This window comes from Sus scrofa, chromosome 10, assembly GCF_000003025.6.
Source record: "Sus scrofa isolate TJ Tabasco breed Duroc chromosome 10, Sscrofa11.1, whole genome shotgun sequence".
Lineage (NCBI taxonomy): Eukaryota > Metazoa > Chordata > Mammalia > Artiodactyla > Suidae > Sus > Sus scrofa.
Window position 1 is genome coordinate 14,660,293 of NC_010452.4, and position 20,709 is coordinate 14,681,001.

Consider the following 20,709-nt stretch of genomic DNA (forward strand, 5'->3'; position numbering starts at 1 on the left):
AACTGAACCTGTTCTAAGCTATTTATAAAAAGTTCAGAGAGTTCCTGTCATGGCACAGCGGAAATGAATCCGACTGGGAACCATGAGGTTCGGGTTTGATCCCCGGCCTTGCTCAGTGGGTTAAGGATTTGGCGTTGCTGTGGTAGAGGTTGCAGACACGGCTCAGATCCAGAATTGCTGTGGCTGTGGTGTAGGCTGGCAGCTGTAGCTCTGATTCGACTCCTACCCTGGGAACCTCCATATGCTGAGGGTGTGGCCCTAAAAAGCAAAAGGAAAAAAAAAAAAATTTCAGAAATTCTCGGATCACTTTTTTGTCTAACGGAATAAAGTCTTAATCAGGGGCTATTTCTTCCATCCTGGAATCTGTGATGGAAAATGTTATGATGGGATGATCTTTTGTTAAACATCAAAAAACCTCCACTACTGTTTTAGAAATAAAACTGAAATCCTTCTCAGTCCTTAGCTTTTCCTCAAAAGAAGAAACAAAGGAGAACTCGAAGAAAGAAGAGGAGGAAGAAAAGAGACTTGGCAAGAGAGAAACAGGCCAAAGGAAAACGTTCACCAAACCCACCCCCCTTGGCAGTGTTACTATGAAGCCAGGCAGAGATCCGCACGTGTTAGTACAAGTTAACACCTAACTCAGCTGTTCATACCCTCAGAGTCATAAAGCTTGGTGTACCGGGGACAGAGCGTAGAGACGGGGAATATTCAGGGTTTATGGAATCAGGAGAGAGAAATTTTTCAGCAGAATTAACAGTCATGTGATAGATGTGCTCAAAGTTGATCGGAGAGGAGATCAGACCGGAGTGATGATGAGGGGATGGATAGGGAAAACCTGGCTATCAAAACAACAGAAAGAAGAAAAAAAGGTAATGAGGTGATGAGAATGGATTCACCAGACATATGTGACATTTCAGACAACATGCATGTCAAAAAATGAAGTTATCTCACAGAACTGAATCCACAGTGAAATACTTTAAGGCCTCAGTTAATTTTGTAATTCTCTTGCTAGTCCCTTAAAGAACCGATCTGCAAAAAATTATTTGCCTCATAAAATTATTCTTTTATTACTGTTGTCAAGTTCAGTAGAAACTGGACTATCAGACCTGCAAGTAGACTTTCAAAATCATGTTCAGTATTTTTTTATGTGATAGAATCAAAACATGGCAAAAATCTACAAAAATACTAAGGACAGAAAAAGTAAGAAAAAAATTAAAGACCAAGTAAAACCATAACCAGCCTCTCATCAAAAGTGTTATGTAACTGTTCCTTTAGAAACTGAAACCATTTCTTGGTATTTCCAGACCTGATACGTGTTTGCTTTTACTGATTTTATCGTCCTATGACAGAAACAGCAAATAATTGTGGAACATACCAGTTTCTGCTTTACCTTCAAGCTGCCCAAGCACATCTCCATTTAGGCACTCAAAGAACAAGTTTGTTTTTAACGAGAACAAACTTCCTTTCAATCTTCATATGTATTTTTTAAAAATGAAATAATGTAAAACTAAAGACAAAGAAGAAAGTTTCTGAAAACAAGGCACCTAGTTTTTCACATAAAATAACTCCTGAATACTTGGGAACTGTCACTCAGTACCCAGTCACCTTCTCCAATGGGAATTTTCAAGGTTCGGCGCTTGAGAACACCTGTGCTTCAAGAAAACATCCTATCATCTCTTCACTAGAGACAGAGGCTGAATGACTTGCCAGAGAGAGGCTGACTGATATTCTCAAGAGTTGAGATGAGCTTGCTTTTTGGTTTTTTTTTATAATGATGGTTATTTTTTCCACTATAGCTGGTTTACAGTGGAGCTTGCTTTAAAAAAATCCGTTAAGTTAGGTAAGCTTAAAAGAAAGACTCCTATGTAAAAGATACTGTTTTACATTTGGAGATGTGAGTAAAATCAGTATCTTCTAAGGTTCTTTGCAAGAAGAAAAAACTACTGATGTAAATGTAACTTTGACGAAGAAGTAAAATTACTTTTTAAAGCGCTAAAAGGTCATTGAGCTATAAGTTTTATTTATTGACAATTTTATTTATTTTTATTTTGGCTTGTGCCTGCAGCATGTAGAAGTTTCCAGGCCAGGGACTGAACGAACGCCATTGCTGTGACCTGAATCACAACAGTGACAACACTGGATTCTTAACCCACTGAGTTACCAGGGAATTCCTATTAATAATTTTAGGAACGGGTAAAAGGCTAGGAGAAAAATAATCTTCTACTGCTAAAAAAATGAATCTTTTAGAGGTCAAGTATTATTCTTGCATTTAAGTGGAGACAAATTGATCTTTATTACCAGTATCCACTTATGAAAAAAAGGTAACTGACAAAAAGGATTCAAGGAAACTACTTCGGTCTATACTTGAAGACATACCTGCAGTTTTATATTAACTGCTTATATCCTCTTGGTTCACTAAGACACATAAAAGATTCACATTTGATATTAGAGATAAAAGAAAAAAATGACTCCTTTACTTTATTATCTCTTCACATTCATGAGGCAAACAACCCTTTTCAGTATCGTTTTGGTACAAAGTCAACAGAATTAAGTTTCTAAAGATATTCAATAAACTCTCTAAGCTTCTAAGTATTTCACAGGAAGGCAATACTGATTTGAACAAGTTAAACATAAAAATGTTTGGGGTACATGCTCTTTGCACAAATGACAACACAGCTTTAAAAGTGCTTCTTTTATATGTTCACGTTAGATGAATTTAATTCATCATTATTTTAGAAATAGTTAATACAGAAAATTACAGTGGAAAGGACTTTCTAAAACCTGAGACTATATTAAAATATCACAAGGTCTTATATATATATATATATATGTTCACACACACACATATATGTATATTCACACACACACACACACACACAGAGGTATAGACACAGGTAATAGACATGCATATTATTTTCCTTTCAGGCATGCATATTACGGTGTTGTTTACTAAAGGTCTACGCCAAGATAAGCACAATTCTGGGAAGACAGTATACCAAAAAACATTTGTTAAGTGCTTAAATAGATGCCTATGAAAAGTCCCAGCTTTCACGTTCTTTGCTAGTGAAAGGAAGAAAGTCAGGTGAAAATATAGTGACACTGTGAAGACAGGAGTTCAGACACAGAACATCTTTGCTGCAATACTACATATACAAAAATTTATACCAACTTGTCCTGTGTTTACATGATAAGGAAACATGAAAGGAATGAAAGGAACATTAAAAAACTGGATTGCACTGCAAAGGCAAAAAGTTGCTTAGGTTGATGACAAAAAGAACCAGCAAGGCAGTCATGGGTTAACAAAATCAGTGACTCAAATACTAAAAATCAAGAAGTCTAATGGGAATAAGAAGCCAGCACAGAAGGCCATGTGTCATGGAGTCAGATCGGGGATACATCTTTGGGAAATGCTATCTGAACTTATTTTGCTCAGTAATTAAGACTGAACCTTATTCTGAATAACAACAACAACAAAACAGATAATTTCCTTTCTTTTAAGTGGTGGGAGGGAGAAGGGGGAAAAAGGAGGAATGTTGTGACATAACGTTCTCAATGAGGTTTGAAATTTGACATTTTGCTTCATTGTGCTTATTAAGGGTATATAGGAAGACCAAATCCTATTGTGTAATTAATGAAGGTCTAAAAGATTCTGGAACATCAGCAAACTGAGTTTTCACCTGGTTAAGCAGAGGAACATTTTATTAAATCCTGAAACTGCTTCACTTTAAGGAACATACTGTGAGACATAATAGAATTTATAGAAACAATTTATGTTCATAATTCTTGCTATGTTGTTGGCATACATGAGATGAAAAATTGTCTTTTTGTGCAACAAAATGAAGTAAGTGGAAGAAAGTTTAATTTTAAAAGGATAATATCCATTAAAACCTTGTTAACTATAGTGAAATAATTGTGTATTTGCTGATGTGTTGCTTTGCAACATATGGATGTATTTGAAATGCACATCCCTCTGTCTTTCCATAATGCTAACTACATAGCAGGTGTTTCATTAAATTTCAAAAAGTTTCACTAAGATAGTATATATATTCACACTTCAACTATTTATTGTAATTAAAAAATCTCTCTCCTAAGGTACTTTGTACCTGACACTACCTTCTTTGAGGGAAAATGAGAGAGGACTTGGATTTTTTGGTTCTGTTCTGTTACTTCTGAGAATAAAGGATAATAAGACTAAGGACTTAAGCAAATGTTCAGGAAAAAAGGGAGAAAAAGGGAGAAAAATCTGAAAAGTCTGATTGTATGGTTCTGTTCTGTTTACTTCTGAAGAATAAAGGATAATGAGACTAAGGACTTAAGCAAATGTTCAGAAAAAAAGGGAGAAAAAGGGAGAAAAATCTGAAATCTCATTCCCAGGCAAAAGCTGAAAAAATAGTACAGCATATGACAGGTAAGTATAACAATTTAATACTCAGTCTTTATTTATGCTCAATATTTTTTCAGCTTAATATTTATGCTCAGCCTTAAATTTCTTACTTCATTTTAATTACTGCATCAAGATTGATTGTAATCTTTTTGTATACTTTATTTTCCTTGTGTGATCTTTTTTTTAAAAAAAGTTGTATTGAGGTGTAGTGATGTACAATGTTGTGGTCATTTCTGCTGTATAATAAAGTGACTCAGTTATGTATATACACATATCCATTCTTTTTCATATTCTTTTCCCATATGGATTATCACAGAATATTGGGTCAAGTCCTCTTGTGCTATACAGCAGGTCCCTACTGGCCAATCATTCCTTATATCACAGTGTGCATATAACAATCCCAAACTTTATTTCCATTTACCCAGCACGGACTATAAATGTCTTGATGATGAAACACAATGACAGTAAGAATGTTACATTCATTCATAAACAGGGCCAATTTGTTGAGCTATTTATAATGGGGAACTCGGGCTCAAATTAATGCAGGTGTTTCGGTTCCTCCCATGAAAAAAATGCAAAACGCCCTTTAAGAGCTTAACTTTATTTTAAAAAACTTGACCAAACTATATTACCTACTATGTTTTCTATCAGTGGCAGAGGTCTCTCACAGGAGAGTTATTAATGTGGGTAATTCACAGACTCCTTAGAAAGAGCTTTGGGCCAAAGTTCACAATTCATCTCCCAGATGACCAGAGTATATAACTTACACCTAAAATTCTATGTAAAATCTAGATACTATCACCACTGATCAAAAGGGTCTTGCTAAAATTTTAATAGTTTGTTGAGAGAACCATGACACTGAAATGTTAAGTATAAACAAAGCTTGGATAATTAGCTAATTCCACCAACATCCTTAATCTCAATATATTAGGTCAAGAATCCAATCTTCAGAGTTCCTGTTGTGGCTCAGTGGAAACGCAACTGACTCGCATCCATGAGGACGCAGGTTCGGATCCTTGGCCTCACTCAGTGGGTTAAGGATCCAGCGTTGCCGTGAGCAGTGGTATAGGCTGGCAGCTGCAGCTCCGATTTGATCCGTAGCCTGGGAACCTCCATATGCATGTGCAGCCCTAAAAAGCAAAAAAAAAAGAACCCAATTTTTCATGTTGCTAAAAACAAACAAACCAAACCAAACCAAAACAAAACAAAACAATAAAACACAGATTTTTTTTTTTTTATACTGTGCTTAAAAAAAAAGAGAGAGAGAATTGACTTGGCAATGGGTGTATAATTGGCCAAAGGAAAATGACTTGATTTCATAATTAGATGAGAAATGTGACTGTTAATGACAAAACTGATGACGTTCTCTGGGAAGGGGCAAAAACGTCTGTACCGAATTGCTAGAACTTAGTGAATTCTTAGTGATTTGGTAACCAAGTTCTGAATCTTGGTATAGAACCTCTCCAATCTGGCACTTTATTTCTCCAACAACAGTAAATCTAGGTAAAGAAGATTATAGAGTATGCAACTAAACAAGAACTTGATGTGTTTGGGTTTTGACAGACATCTAAATTTTATGCTTTTCATGTCAGTTACATCATCACGCATCTTACATATATTGTAATATACTGAGATAAACATTTCTTCATTAGGCTAACATATCCTTTTACGTCTGGTATATATTTAAGCATTCACACATTCATTCCTATAGATTCCCCACCCCTTATTCTTAAGTCCATTTATATTCACATTCACTCTTCATTTCTCTTACCATGGGCAGGTCTTTTAGGATCTGTATTCCATCTCCTGGGCCCATGTGTGCTATGTGGTTAAAATTAGTTGGGTTAGAAATTAGTTTATTTCTCATTTCTGGATCTCGTAGCATCTCTCTGTAAGAGAAAACACCTGATGAGATACTTTTTTCTGTGACCAATCTAGATATCTTTAAAGAAAAATTTATACTTAATTTTTTATATAAATTATGAAATGGATTAAAAAACAGAATGTACTAAATTAAATACTTAGAAGATGTTTTATATTTTAAATAAAAAATCTAGGATTTTTGGTGTGAAAACAGAGAAGGTTATTTATTTATTTATTTATTTCTGCTTTTTGGGGGTGCACCTGGGGCATTATGGGGTAGGGGTCCAAGCAGAACTACCGCTGCCAGCCTACACCACAGCCACAGCAACACCAGATCTGAGCCGTGTCTTCGACCTACACCACAGCTCACTGCAACCACAATGAGCGAGGTCAGGGATTGAAACGGCAAACTCATGGTTCCTAGTCAGATTTGTTTCTGCTGTACCATGATAGGAACACCTGGTAGTTCTATTTTTGGTTTTTTAAGGAACCTCTATACTGTTCTTCATTGTGGCTGCACCAATTTACATTGCCACCAGCAGTAAAGGAGAGTTTTTCTTTACACAGGAGGGTTATTTTAGTATTTAAATAACAAAGAAGCTGTACTCCATTTTACAGATAATTCTGAACATTTCATGTATGTCTTTTTATTTCTGTCTTTTTTTTTTTTTTTAAGGGCCGCACCCGCAGCATACGGAGCTTCCCAGGCTAGGGGTTGAATCGGAGCTGAAGCTGCTGGCCTATACCACAGCAACGCAGGATCTGAGCTGCATCGGTGACCACACCACAGCTCATGGCAATGCCAGATCCTTAACCCACTGAGCAAAGCCAGGGGTGGAACCTTCATCATCATGGTTGCTAGTCGGATTCGTTTCTGCTGAGCCATGAAGGGAATTCCAATGTATGTCTTTTTAAACAATTGCTAATATTTTACAAATGCTTTTGTATGTAACCAGAAACACTTCAAACCTATTTCTGTTTGGTCATTAAGAGAATAGTTAATCTATATAGATATGCTCTCTGTTTATAAAGGTCCACATTCTAAAAATTGTAACGATTCCACATACAGAGAGAAATGAATAAAAATATAGTACTTAAATCTAGTACATAATCACAATTTGGAGAGCATTAAAGTTACACAGAGAAATACATTCACTATTTTTAACACCAGAGATGATGAATGACAGATTTTACGAGATCAAATTTTGCTTCCAAATCAAATACAGTATTACTACCAAATAGTCTTTCCGATGCTATAAGCATCTTTGGATGAGTATAAATTAAATATCTACCTCCTCTGTTGCATCCTTTCCTCTTCTGGGACTCTGAAGGAATAACGCCTCTTATTATTAATATTTCTAACCATTTGTTTTCGACTATTATCTGATGTTTCAGGAACTACCAGTTCATCTCCTTCTGTTAAAAAAAAACAACAAAGGACAATGAAAGTGCTAAAATGCTTTTTAATCCATTGATCTCCAAGATGGTACAAATATCAATCAATTGTACAAGTATACGCAATTCTAAATTTTAAAAGTTGTATGTTGATAATCATAGTAAATAACCAACAATTCAATAAAATGTAAGTAAATACATGTTGAAATTAAACAGCTTGCAAAGTGTATTTTCCCTTTTATTTAATTATAAATATAAAATGGTACAATTTTAATGGAAGAAAAAAAGAAAGATGTGGTTGTCTTGGTGTCTGGCCACTTTGGCCAGCCCACTCCCAATGTCTCTACATGATCTTCTCCCTCCTCCCAGGTGCTCGCTTCACTGGCTTAGGGCGTTAAAAAGCTCTTATTGTTAATATCTGCACAGTAATCAGGCACCAATGGTAAATGACTGATGAAAATGGTAACAACTGAAATTATTTTATATATTAAAACATGTCCTTTGCAGATCTAATTTGCAAGGTACGGAGTAAAGGAAAGGAACTGCCTGCCTACTAGCTCCCTTTACTAAAGCTAAGAATCTCATCACTATGTCTACTCTTTCTGACCTTAACAGTATACACCCAGGCACCCAGTGCCCATCTATTTCACCTTCAGTATTGAGAAGCAAATAAAATTGTCAGCCATGGGCTCCCATGGGTTGGGGAATGGTGAACATGCTCTGAAAGAGATGACTGTATCCATACAGTATGATGATCGCCATTCTCCAAATAAGGAAAAAGAGAAAAGCCCATCTTTAGAGTGTTCAAATGAGAAAAAGGAAGTGGGAAGAAACCAGCATAAGATGATAAGTAATAGAGCAATGTTCTCCTGTATCATCATAATAGCTTAATCAGACTGCTTTCCTCACAACAGATGTTAAAAGGATAACATTTTAAAAGTAGATGAGAATTTGAGAACTGAGAAGCGCGAGGGTAAAGCAGATCTTGGTGAGCTGCAGTGGCTTTGCATAGCCGAGGCCTGTAAGAGCACTTGGCTCCTGAGAGCTGAAAGAGAAACAGACAAGCCAGAGAAACAATCTTAAGGAAATAGGATTTCCTTCCCTTTCTTTCCCTGGGCAAAGTTTAAGACAACTATGTTGAAATTTTGTCAGGTCTTCCTTCTCCAACCTCCACTTTTACCCCTAGCCTAGAGTAGAAAAATGAAAGTGTAAAAAAAAGACAAGCTGGACTAGAGTTTACCTGTAGAGATAAACTGGGTAATGGACACCTTTTACCATCATCATGGTCACATACAGTGAGAACAGGGTGGATTTAATCTTATGCAAATATTTAGAGTTCCTCCAAGAAACATGTATAAAATAAAATATAGGGCTGTAGAACTGAGGCGCCTAAAGCTCCAGTTTCATTAGCTTCAAAGTGATGCTCTCTCTGAGCAGAGTCATTTCTAATACAGGAATATCCTTTCTCAAGTCACACTGGAGCATCCTTTGAGCATCGGACTTCTCCTACAGTCACAGACTATATACCAAGAAGTCTCCAGTGCCAAGAGGAGGTACCAGAGCTTCAAATCCGAAGCTAAGCAGTTAGTGTATGTTTTAGTACTTGAAAACACACAAATAAAACAAAAAAAAAAACTTTTGATTTTTTTTTTCTGATAGACTATACAAATGTATTGGAAAAATAAAGAAGACAAAAGAAAAGGATAAAGATAATAATCTCACTCCCAGAGATAACTGGTATTAAACATTTTCATGTTTTCTTGATGCCAGTATTTTTAACTTATATTTTAGTCAATTTATTTCTTTTTTATTATTTATTTATTTATTTTATTTTATTTATTTATTTATTCTAAGGGCCAGAACTGCAGCATACAGAGGTTCCCAGGCTAGAGGTCAAATCAGAGCTGTAGCTGCTGGCCAGATCTGAACCATGTCTGAGATCTACACCACAGTTTACGGCAACGCCGGATCTTAACCCACTGATTGGGGCCTGCATCCTCATGGATGCTAGTCAGATTTGTTTCCACTGAGTCATAATGGGAACTCCCATTTAAGTTAATTTAAATCATTTAAAATACATAATAAACCATAATTATATCTTCATTAACTAGATCCACCACAAAAGATCATACATCTAAGAATCTGTTTTTATCTCTGTTACAGAGAAATCTGCTGCTAGGACATGAGAATAACTTTATTGTAAGAAGACAGCATTATAACAATACCTGTTAAAAGCGAGTTTTTAACTGTTCAGGCACACTCTGGCTGGCACCCAACTTACTGAATGAGACGTGGGCAGTGTCCCCAGCTAGGACTCACTTCGCTGCTTTTGACATTGCCCCTCTTGTCTGCAGTGCCCAGGTCTCCACGTCCTCTCCTGAGACTGGGCACTCGGGTCAATTTCCTCCCTGCCCTGCTTCTGCTGCCCATGTCATTCTAATTCCTATGCACCGGCAGATGATGTATTCCGAAGGCCCCAAATCAGAACTCCAGAGGAATTTTCACAATTCCAGTGCTACAAATTTTGGCTAGGGTTTACTGTAGGAAGAGTACAGCTGTCCCTTTTCTATTTACTCAGTTCAGCACAGAAAAATAACATGATGAGTCAGAAATAAATATTTTGCCTATACGGCTATGCGAGCTTGAACAGAATGACTTTCTGTCCAGCAGTTAATCTCAATAACCCGAGAATATGATAGTGGTTGAGGTCACAGACTTTGGAATAAGACACATCTGAACTTAAGTGCTCTGCCAATTTTTATCTTCAGCGGTCAGCTTCGAGAGAGTTTCTATAAAGCTCTCCTATGTATGTGTATGTATATATATATTGTTTGTTGTTTAGGGCCACACCCATGGCAAATGGAGGTTCCCAGGCTAGGGCTCAAATTGGAGCTGCAGCTACCAGCCTACCCCACAGCCACAGCAACATGGGATCCAAGCTGCATCTGCAAACTACATCACAACTCACAGCAATGCTGGATCCTTAACCCACTGAGCGAGGCCAGGAATTGAACCCACATCCTCACGGGTACTAACTGGATTCATTTTCTCTGTACCACAATAGGAACTCCTATAAAGCTCTCCTATTAACGTGTATTTGCTTACCTGCCATCTTATTTTTGAAATATATTAATCTAATTGTCTCCAACCCTAAAAGATTTAATGATCCTTCACTGTTTAAGGGTCGAACCTAAAATAATAAAAAATAAAATTAGTATTTCAACAAAGCTCAAAAATTAAAGCATAAAACTTTTGACGTACTTATACAGCACACATAATTAAAATCTTTAATTTATCTTTGTTCAAAATATTGCCTCCTCAGAAAAATCAAGAATCAGTAATTCTAAGTAGAAAGGTATAAAATTACCTACTTTATTTATTTATTTACTTTTTGTCTTTCTGCCTTTTTCTAGGGCCACTTTCCGCAGCATATGGAGGTTCCCAGGTTAGGGGTCAAACTGGAGCTGTAGCTGCTGGCCTACGCCACAGTCACAGCAACATGGGATCCTTAACCCACTGAGCAAGGCCAGGGATTGAACCTGCAACCTCATGGTTTCTAGTCAGATTTGTTGACCACTGCGCCATGATGGGAGCTCCCTAAAATTACCTACTTTAAATAAATAAAGTTATAATGATAACATTTTAAAGGAAGAATATTATAGATAAAAATAAAAAATAAAAATACATTTAAATCTTAAATTTGACTTTTTAAAGCTATCAGAGACCAACTGATGATACTAAGATATTAACAAAGGTATTTCATGAATCTTATTTGAACCAAACATACACATATGACAGAGATGAAATTACACCACTGGGGAAAGGAGGGGCTGTCAATAAATGGTGGTGGAGCAACTGGGTATCTACATGGAGCAAATGAAACTGAATTCCTATTTCACACCAGACTGCTAAAATCAGTTCCAAATAGATTGGAGACATAAATGTAGTGGGCAAAACTTTCAGATTTTTAAAGAAAACAAAGATAATATGTTTATGACCTTGAGGTAGGAAAGAGTTTTTTAAGAGAAAAAAGATAAATGTAAAGGTTAAGAAGGATATATTTAATTATATTAAAATATATAACAATGAAATTTCAGCAATAATATTTATTTTATTTTTTATTCTTTTTGCTTTTTAGGGTCACACCTGTGGCATATGGAGGTTCCCAGGTTAGGGGTTGAATTGGAGCTATAGCCGCTGGCTTACACCACAGCCACAGCAATGCAGGAACCAAGCCGAGTCTGTGACCTACATCACAACTCAAGGCAGCGCTGGATTCTTAGCCCACTGAACAAAGCCAGGGATTGAACCCACTGACCTAATGGTTAATAGTCAGATTCATTTCCACTGAGCCACAAAAGGAACTTCAGCAGTAACAATAAATGTTCACAAAATACACATAGGTCACAAACAGGGAAAAGATTCATCACATCTATCACTAATTCTGCAAGATGTGAATTTTAGTAAATCAGTAAGAAAAATTTCAATGATCAAACAGAAAAGTGAGCAAAAAACAACAGGCATTTTTCATAGAAGAAGAAACATGAATGATGAATAAACATACAAAAGTTTACCCACAACAGAGTTAATGGGGGACATGCAAATTCACACTTCAATGAGATATCACTTTATAACCACAATAAATGGTTATAAAATTATGAATTCTGACAATGGCATGAGTCATTAAGAACTCTTAATATACTGCTGGTGGGAGTGTCAACTGGTACAATTACTTTGGAAAATAATCTGACTGTCTTGTAAAGTTGACCACTTGCATTCCCTTTGTCCCACTGATTCCATTCCTAGGCATATGACTTCAACTCCTGAACTTAACACACCTGAACATGCATGCAGCAATGTTCACAGTTGCCAAAAGCTGGGGATTAATCAGAGAATACTATATATATATGCACAGTATATGTAACATGGATGAATCTCAGAACCAGTAAATACATGAAGAAAGCAAGGCTGAAGATGACATAGAGCATAACTAATTCTATTATCTCAAACACAAGCAAGACTGAACAATATACTGTTGAGGAATATTTAAATATACAAAAAACTTCTGTATTTTAAGAAAAGGGAATGATAAAGACAATATTCAGGAAAAAGGAAAAATACACAAAATAACCAGGTAGATTCAGTGAAACTGGGTAATATTCTTTTTTCTTTTTTTTTTTTTTGCTTTTTAGGTCTGCTCCCACAGCATATGGAGGTTCCCAGGCTAGGGGTCTATATGGAGCTACAGCTGCTGGCCTATACCACAGCCACAGCAACTTGGGATCTAAGCCATGTCTGCGACCTACACCACAGCTCATGGCAACGACGGATCCTTAACGCACTGAGCGAGGCCAGGGATCAAACCAGCAACCTCATGGTTACTAGTCGGATTTGCTTCTGCTGCGCCACAATGAGAACTCCAAAACTGATAAAATTCCGGCTCTTTTAAGTTAGGAGGTAAATTCATAAGCGATCACTTTATTATGTTTCATAAAGGTCATGTATTCTTTTATGTAAGTTTCAAAATTTACATGATAAAAATAAAAGGGAAAACCAATTGCAATGAGCCCATATTTACAAGCTTAGAAGACTGTATTTAGTTGTTTTATATCATGTGGCAATATTTACAAGAGCTTTGCCCACTGCTGTTATGGTTTAAAACTGGGGCAGAATTGAAATAATATTTTAATTATTTCTTTTGTCTTTTCCTCTAAACCCTGCCCTCCTCCTACAACTAATGACACAGTGACACATATTTATATGAAACTGTTATTCTTCACTTTTGCAAAACAGCCATTCTATACTGGCAAAAATTCTCTTTCTGTTATCAAAGGAAATGTTAAATGAAAAGATTATATTTTATTAGGAATATGTGAAACTTTTATTTTTCAATCATGAGGTGCTTACACTGAGCTTTGGTTCTGATTTTAATCACTTTTTTAGTCCATGAACTCTGTCCTCATGAGATTGAAGTTGCATACCATTATGTGAAAAACAGTACAATTACAAATAATATAGTCCTTCAGAACTCCTTAAAGGGGAAGATAACACATGTTAAGTTGTAGGGTATATTCTAGTTGTTCATTATGATAATAATTATACTTTACATAGTGAAACTAATGTAATAAAAATAATATGGTACTGAGCTACCTATAAAATTAATGAGCTTGATTTCTGTTGTTCTTCTTTACTCTTAGCTAAGTTCCAAATTCCAATTGTGTTGTTACATATGACAGAGAATGATAAATGAATGAAAAACATCTAAATAGTCATAGTAGTGTTTCACTTACATACATTTGTTCACTTAGCCCACATTTTATTTATTTATTTGTTTGTCTTTTTAGGGCCACACCTGCAGCACATGGAGGTTCCCAGGCTAAGGGCTGAATCAGAGCTACAGTTGCTGGCCTACACCACAGCCACAGCAACGTGGGATTGGAGCCGTTTATGCGACCTACACCACAGCTCACGGCAACGCTGGATCCTTACTTAACCCACTGAGCGAGGCCAGGGATCAAACCCACAACCTCATGGTTCCTGGTTGGATTCACTTTCGCTGCGCCATGACGGGAATTCCTAAATTACCTTTTTGAGTGGGAGAGTCTGAATCCATTCCATGGAGTTCACATCAAAGATATCAACCGCATTTTCACTATACACAGAGAGATATGGTGCATTATAACCTGCGGGATGGCAAGGAGAGAGAGCTGGCTGATTACTTGTAACCGTTAAACCCAAAACTTTTTCCAAGATCTATGCTAAAGAACTGTAGAGTGGAATCCACCCAAACCCTATTGTTAACACATAGTAGCCACATCAAAACACTATGAAGTTAAAAAAAAACCATAAATCATAAATGAAGAGATTTTACAGCTGTTATAATACAGAAGGATTCTATTAACACCAAGGGTAAAATATTCCTTTGCCCAACACTAGTTCTAGGAAGAAATGTCTAAAGTAGTTAAACTCTTGACAGTGAAACAAACTTACAAAGTAGAGAAATCTTCAGGTCAGAGTTACGCTCACATTTATGAATGTATGATAAAGGATCCCAGATGATCAATATATACTTACTAAAAGAATGAACAGCAGTAAATGGTGACACAAATAAAGATTAAATGATTTACCTAAGCTAAGGTCACAAATTAAGGTTTTGGCAGAGCTATTCATAAAAGCCAGATATTTCAATTCCTATTTTATCTCCAATTCACACTGTACAATTCACATAATACTCTGAGCTATTTTCTGATTTGGATTCATTCTAAATATGATGCCATAGATAAGAGTATAAATTTCAGAAGAAATAAAATATTAAGAAGAGTTAGGAGTTCCCGTCGTGGCGCAGTGGTTGACGAATCCGACTAGGAACCATGAGATTGCGGGTTCGGTCCCTGCCCTTGCTCAGTGGGTTAACGATCCGGCGTTGCCGTGAGCTGTGGTGTAGGTTGCAGACGCGGCTCGGATCCCGCGTTGCTGTGGCTCTGGCATAGGCTGGTGGCTACAGCTCCGATTCAACCCCTAGCCTGGGAACCTCCATATGCCGCGGGAGCGGCCCAAGAACCAAGAGATAGCAACAATAACAACAACAACAACAACAAAAAAAAGACAAAAAGACAAAAAAAAAAAGAAGAGTTAAGTCTGGGTAGTGAGGATTAAAAGTATTTTTCTTTTGTTCTTTTTGTCTAGTTTTTCTAATTTTTTCTGTATAAGCATCTATGGCTCTCCTGAAGTTTCTTATCCTGGACCTTTACACTTGACTGTATTCGCACCCACCATTCCTCCTATCTCGCTGCAGTGGATGAGGTTTCACTCCTCCTGCTCCGAACCCTTTCCCCTGTGTTCAGACTTCTATCCTCTTCGGCCTCCTTGGGGATCTTACTCTACTTCCTACACTTACCATAAAGTCTACCTTTCCCTGGCTCCCTAGTGGCTATTTCCCTTCAGTGTTTAAACATACTCAAGTATCTTCCACTAAAAACAAAACACGCTGGATTAGATATTCCTCCTGTGTGCCTCTACTCTGTACTCGTACTATCAGAGCACTTATGTTCTACTGCAGTCTATGCTCTGGGAGGGTAAGACTGTTTGTTTTGCTCACTGTTATATCTCTTATGTGAAATGGCACATAGTAGTATTCAATAATTTATAATATCTTAGCACTTCTTGATAGAATGCAAGTGGTGATTTAAAATATCTACCTATCTATATAAAAATGTAAAACCGAATAACACTTCTCAAGATGCTACATTTATACCTTTACATAACTGATTAAGTAATTCATTTGGTAACAGCTTCTCTAGAGTAAGTCTTATGAGCTGCTACTGCTCATGAGCACTGTATTTTGGGGCACCGTGAAGATAACTCCTTAGGGTTATTTGAAAATACAATAATGTGGGTTAAAAACCCACCTAAGTAAAATATTCCATAGGAAGATTAGCTTTAATTATGTTCCTGTTCAGGTCGACCGTGATGGCCTAGGCCTTCACTACCTCTGTATGGTTAGTTACTCTACATATCAACGTAATCAATGCTTAGGAAAAACCTCAAAGATGACTTTAAAAAGACAACCTGCTACTAATAATGAATACATACAGGAGGTGAAGTAGAAGGAAAATGAAAGTAAGATAAGACAACCAAAAGCAAGAGAATCTTACAACAAGAGGAGGGATTTGCTGGCCACATCAATTCCTGCTGTCTGGATCTTCGGCCCTGGCAGTCAGTGTATATCCCGATGCTGTTAAAACACAGCAGATACTCCTTACTGGAGATTTCAACTGCGCAGATGGCGTCCATTGGTTGATGTGCAATAAACGAGAGGGTATGGTCATTTGAATGGAGCATACTGTAGGGATTTCCTTCTCCATTCAGGGGGTATCTGAGAAATCCAGACTGGAATCCCACACAGAGCTGTTCACTGAAGATGGCCATCCACTGGACATTATATGGGACTTGAATTTCCTTAAATTTTCTGTGCCGGGTCTTGCTCTGAAATAGTTCATAACAGAGGACCTGCCTTTTCATAGCTACACACAGGCATGTAAGAGCTCCATGACGCACTCTTCCAGAAGTTATGGTTTGACACCCTTTAGTTTCTGCCAGCTTATAAAAATCAGTCTCTCGCCCGTCCAAAGCTGACATAGGAAAAAGGCGTACATGACGATTTCGTCCTGAGATCACAGCAACAAGCTGATCATTGGGAATGAGTTCAATCTGATGAATCTTCTTATTGTCACCAACTCTAATAATTTCTATGCAAAGAAATAATAATAAATCAACTGCAAAATAACATTTTGTTTATTAATCATATCCCAATTATACTCAAAAGGATACGTCAACTTATAATAAAGACAGAGGTACACACAGAAAAATAAGAAATCAGAAATCAGACGGAGAAAGAGGAAGATAATTACACCCACTGTAAGATAATTTAACCTAGCTATAGGAACATATTAGCATTGAGATTTCTGGCAGCCAAGGCAAAGAGCTGCTATGTCAATAACCTTCAAGAAAAAAACCTTTTTATTCTCAATAATCCTAGGGAAGCTTACCATGGGGTTAATATTTTTAAAAAATGAGTGTCTCATGAATCACTATAGGTCGTTCTTTGGGTAAAAATTAATGAAGTTTAAATGCATTGTTTTTCCATGATATAACTTAATATTAAGACAAAACTGAGAACTGTATTTAAGAATGCTAAATTAAATGGGTTCCTTTTTATTCCACCCAGTATTTAATTTCTCCCTTGGAAAAAAATCTGTTGTATTAAACTGTGAGAAAAAAGACCCCAACAACAAACACATTTTAATGACTGTTGACTCTTCTAGTACTATTAGAACAATGGAAAAATCGAGTTGTATTTTCTTTCATGTACCACCTTTAGAAATGCAGCCTGAGTTCATACAGATCTGTTACATAAAATGACAGAAGACAGACAATACATGGAAGTTTTAGAATTCAGGAGGACTACAGAAATTAAAAAAAAATCTTTCGACGTATAAACATATCAAATTAGGACTGGTAAATTTCAATTAAGGAATACATAAAAGCAACTAATGTTCTTTTCAGAATTTAGAATCTATAGTTTAGAATTTTCTATCAATAATATTTTCTTCGCAATAATTTTCTCTTACCATCTTTGGTGACATGTACAACAAATAACCCTTCTTCATTTCCCAAAGCTATTCTTTCATGATCTATATAAGACATAAATATGAAAGATTTTTTATTAGGTAAAAATATGTAAAACTCACAGAATAAAAGAGATAAAGAAATTTGGTGCAAAAAAAGGAAATAAATAATTTAAAAGTAGCAGTAACAACTTGCACTACTAAATTTCCTTTTGATTTCAGTGGTAAATATTATCTTTTTTAAATAAAATAATCATTAGAAATAATTAGTAGCACCACTTATAAAACGGAATGTTTATTCAACAAAAGGTGAAAGAAAAAAAAAAAACCCTAGTTTCTTAGCACCCTGCTTCCAGTTTCATTTCTTGTTTGGAAAAGGAAATATTGTGAAAGGCATCTGAACTCTACTCATTAAATTCCTTGCTATTTATTAGAAAGTAACAAAAAGTTGGGAGTGCATGTAAGAACATGGTGAGTATTTAAATCTCCAGACATAGATGTTGCTATTTTTGAGGACATTTCTGTGTTAACAGATTTCATCTTATTTAAACTTCACAATAACCTCTGCAAGGTAATTAGTATCTATATTTTACATAGAAAACTTACACTTTATGAAACTAGATAATTTTGTGTAAATCACACAAGTATTAAATAGATTCATTAATAGGCTAATCTTTAGCATTATTGATATTTCAGAAAAAACACATTTGAAAAGTAGATTTATTATTGTTAACTGAAACACAAAGCTCTAATATGATCTCATTCATTCAATAAACATTTACTGTAGTTCCCATGATGGTGCAGTGGGTTAAGAACCTGACTGCAGTGGCTCAGTTTGCTGCAGAGGTGCAGTGGGTTAAAGGATCTGGTATTGCCACAGCTGTGGTATAGGTTGCAGCTGTGGCTTGGATTCCATCCCTGGCCCAGGAACTTCCATTAGCCATGGGTGTGGCCACAAAAAAAAAAAAACAAAAAAAACAAAAAAAAACAAAAAAAACCCACCAACCCACCACCAACAAAAAACATTTACTGAGCATATGTGATATAACACATACTATGTTAGACACCCGGGACTCCAGGATGAAAGCCAGTCTCTGCTGACAAGGTAGATTAGTAGACAAGGATAACACGATAAATGTTAAAAATTCATACCTATGATTGCAGCTGCCTGGGTTGTTTTAATGAGGGGTAGAGTGCTGTCATAAGCCTCTTTGGGCACATAGACTGAGCGGTCTCTGAATTTGTTTTTCTTCAAAATCTTGTGCAATTCACTCAGCACTGCAACCCACTTACTCTTCTCATTCTCACTGTCTGCTAGCATCAGGATCGAACATTTGTTACTAGATGCTGAGAGTTGGGAAGCTGTGACCTAGAACAATTTAATCAAATTTTGTGATATTAGGAAATAAGACACCTGTAAACAAGTTTTATGCTTAGGCTAGTTTGCTTAGCACTAGCCAACACCATGAGCATTCATTAAATGATACCGTTTAACAGATACCTAATCGGAGGAATAACTAGTTTAAGCATCCAAAGTCATGACAAAGGTAGCAGATACCATTCTAAATGTTAGTGCCATTTGTATTTTCTTTGCTCCAAAGCGCCAGAATACTATCACTAAAAAATTCATTATACATAGTCATATAACAACAGCAAAAAATTCATTACACACAGTCATATAACTACAGCAACTGACATTTACCAAATAACTACTGAGCACTGGACACTGATCAGAACATTTTATAAGTATTAATTCATTTACCTCTACATTTTTTATATATATATAAAACCTGTGATGCAAAAAAATTAATTTCTTCAGGGGAAACGAAACCAAACACTAGACTGGGATCCTGTGTCCATGCTTATAAGCACTATACTTCACTGATTTTCAGCTTGTTTTAAAAAAGTCAAAAACGTTCAGAAGATACTTACATTCTGTTACTTCATAACAGTAACTCACATTATCTTAGATAGAAGACCAGATCACTTGAGCTAGTATGAGTTTAAATGAAGGTTTATCATTATACAATGACACTTATAATCAGAACAGATTTAAATTATGTATATATGGCTCCTTTATTAAAAGTAACAGGGGTGATAATAAAATCCCACAATTATATTTAGTTAGATATAAGTGGGCCTGTGTAGGCTCCATTGGTAGCTGGAGTGAAAATAGTTGGTCTGAGAACTGAGAGACTAAGTATGGTCTTTGCCCTTTCAGAAACAAGATTCATAGATAAATACTATTCATACAGGCATCCCACCAGGGCAGTCCTTTATTTTTTTCTAACCTCTATTATTTTAATTCAAGATTGCACTGTGTTAGCCTCTAAAGATGGCTACCAACAATTCTTCCTATGGAATTTCACTTTTCTTATCAAGAAATCAGACTATTTCCTCTTTTCTTAAATCCCAGGCTGACCTCATGACTTGCTTTGACCAACAGAACACAGAAGGTTTATCAGCCTATGTAGCTTTTGGGCCTAGTCCTTAAAAGCCCTGGCTGCTGCTTTTGCTCTGTGGGAAGGCAGCCATGGAGAACTCAGCTGGACTACTTAATGATTCGAGACATGGAGAGAGTTCACACAGAGAACTGAGGTGGCCCAGTGAACTGCCGAGTACCCAGGCCCCAGATGAGAGTACAGTCGTTTTGGATATTCCAGCTCCACATGAGCTGAATGCAGCCCGCATGAGTGACCCCCATTGACATTGGAAGAACTGCACAGCTGACCCACAGAAGGGCAAAAAATAAATCACTGTTGGTTTAAGCCACCAAGTTTTGAAGTGGTTATTATGTAGCAATAGAACTGATACACATTAATTTTTTAAATGAGGTTTTAAAGCAACTTTTCTTTTTTAATTGAGAAACATCACACTTGATTCAATTTTCCATGTGGTAGTATTTATTTGAAAATCAGATTGTGACTCAAAAATATCATC

General features: G+C 36.4%; 1 protein-coding gene across 21 annotated transcripts in view; it reads right to left on the minus strand.

The window, feature by feature from the left end:
• The window catches only part of CDC42BPA (CDC42 binding protein kinase alpha), a 291,711-nt gene that overhangs the window by 11,015 nt on the left and 259,987 nt on the right, over positions 1-20,709 (minus strand). For 12 of the 21 annotated variants that reach the window (XM_021064431.1, XM_021064425.1, XM_021064429.1 and 9 more), the window contains 8 exons: positions 18,922-19,138; positions 17,773-17,835; positions 16,297-16,890; positions 14,228-14,325; positions 10,748-10,832; positions 7,540-7,663; positions 6,156-6,273; positions 654-839 (listed from right to left, as the gene is read on the minus strand). In XM_021064431.1, the coding sequence (XP_020920090.1) occupies positions 654-839; positions 6,156-6,273; positions 7,540-7,663; positions 10,748-10,832; positions 14,228-14,325; positions 16,297-16,890; positions 17,773-17,835; positions 18,922-19,138 (1,485 nt within the window). The remainder of the gene's footprint in view (positions 1-653; positions 840-6,155; positions 6,274-7,539; positions 7,664-10,747; positions 10,833-14,227; positions 14,326-16,296; positions 16,891-17,772; positions 17,836-18,921; positions 19,139-20,709) is intronic. The other 9 variants (XM_021064438.1, XM_003482782.4, XM_021064432.1 and 6 more) reach the window with 2 other exon arrangements.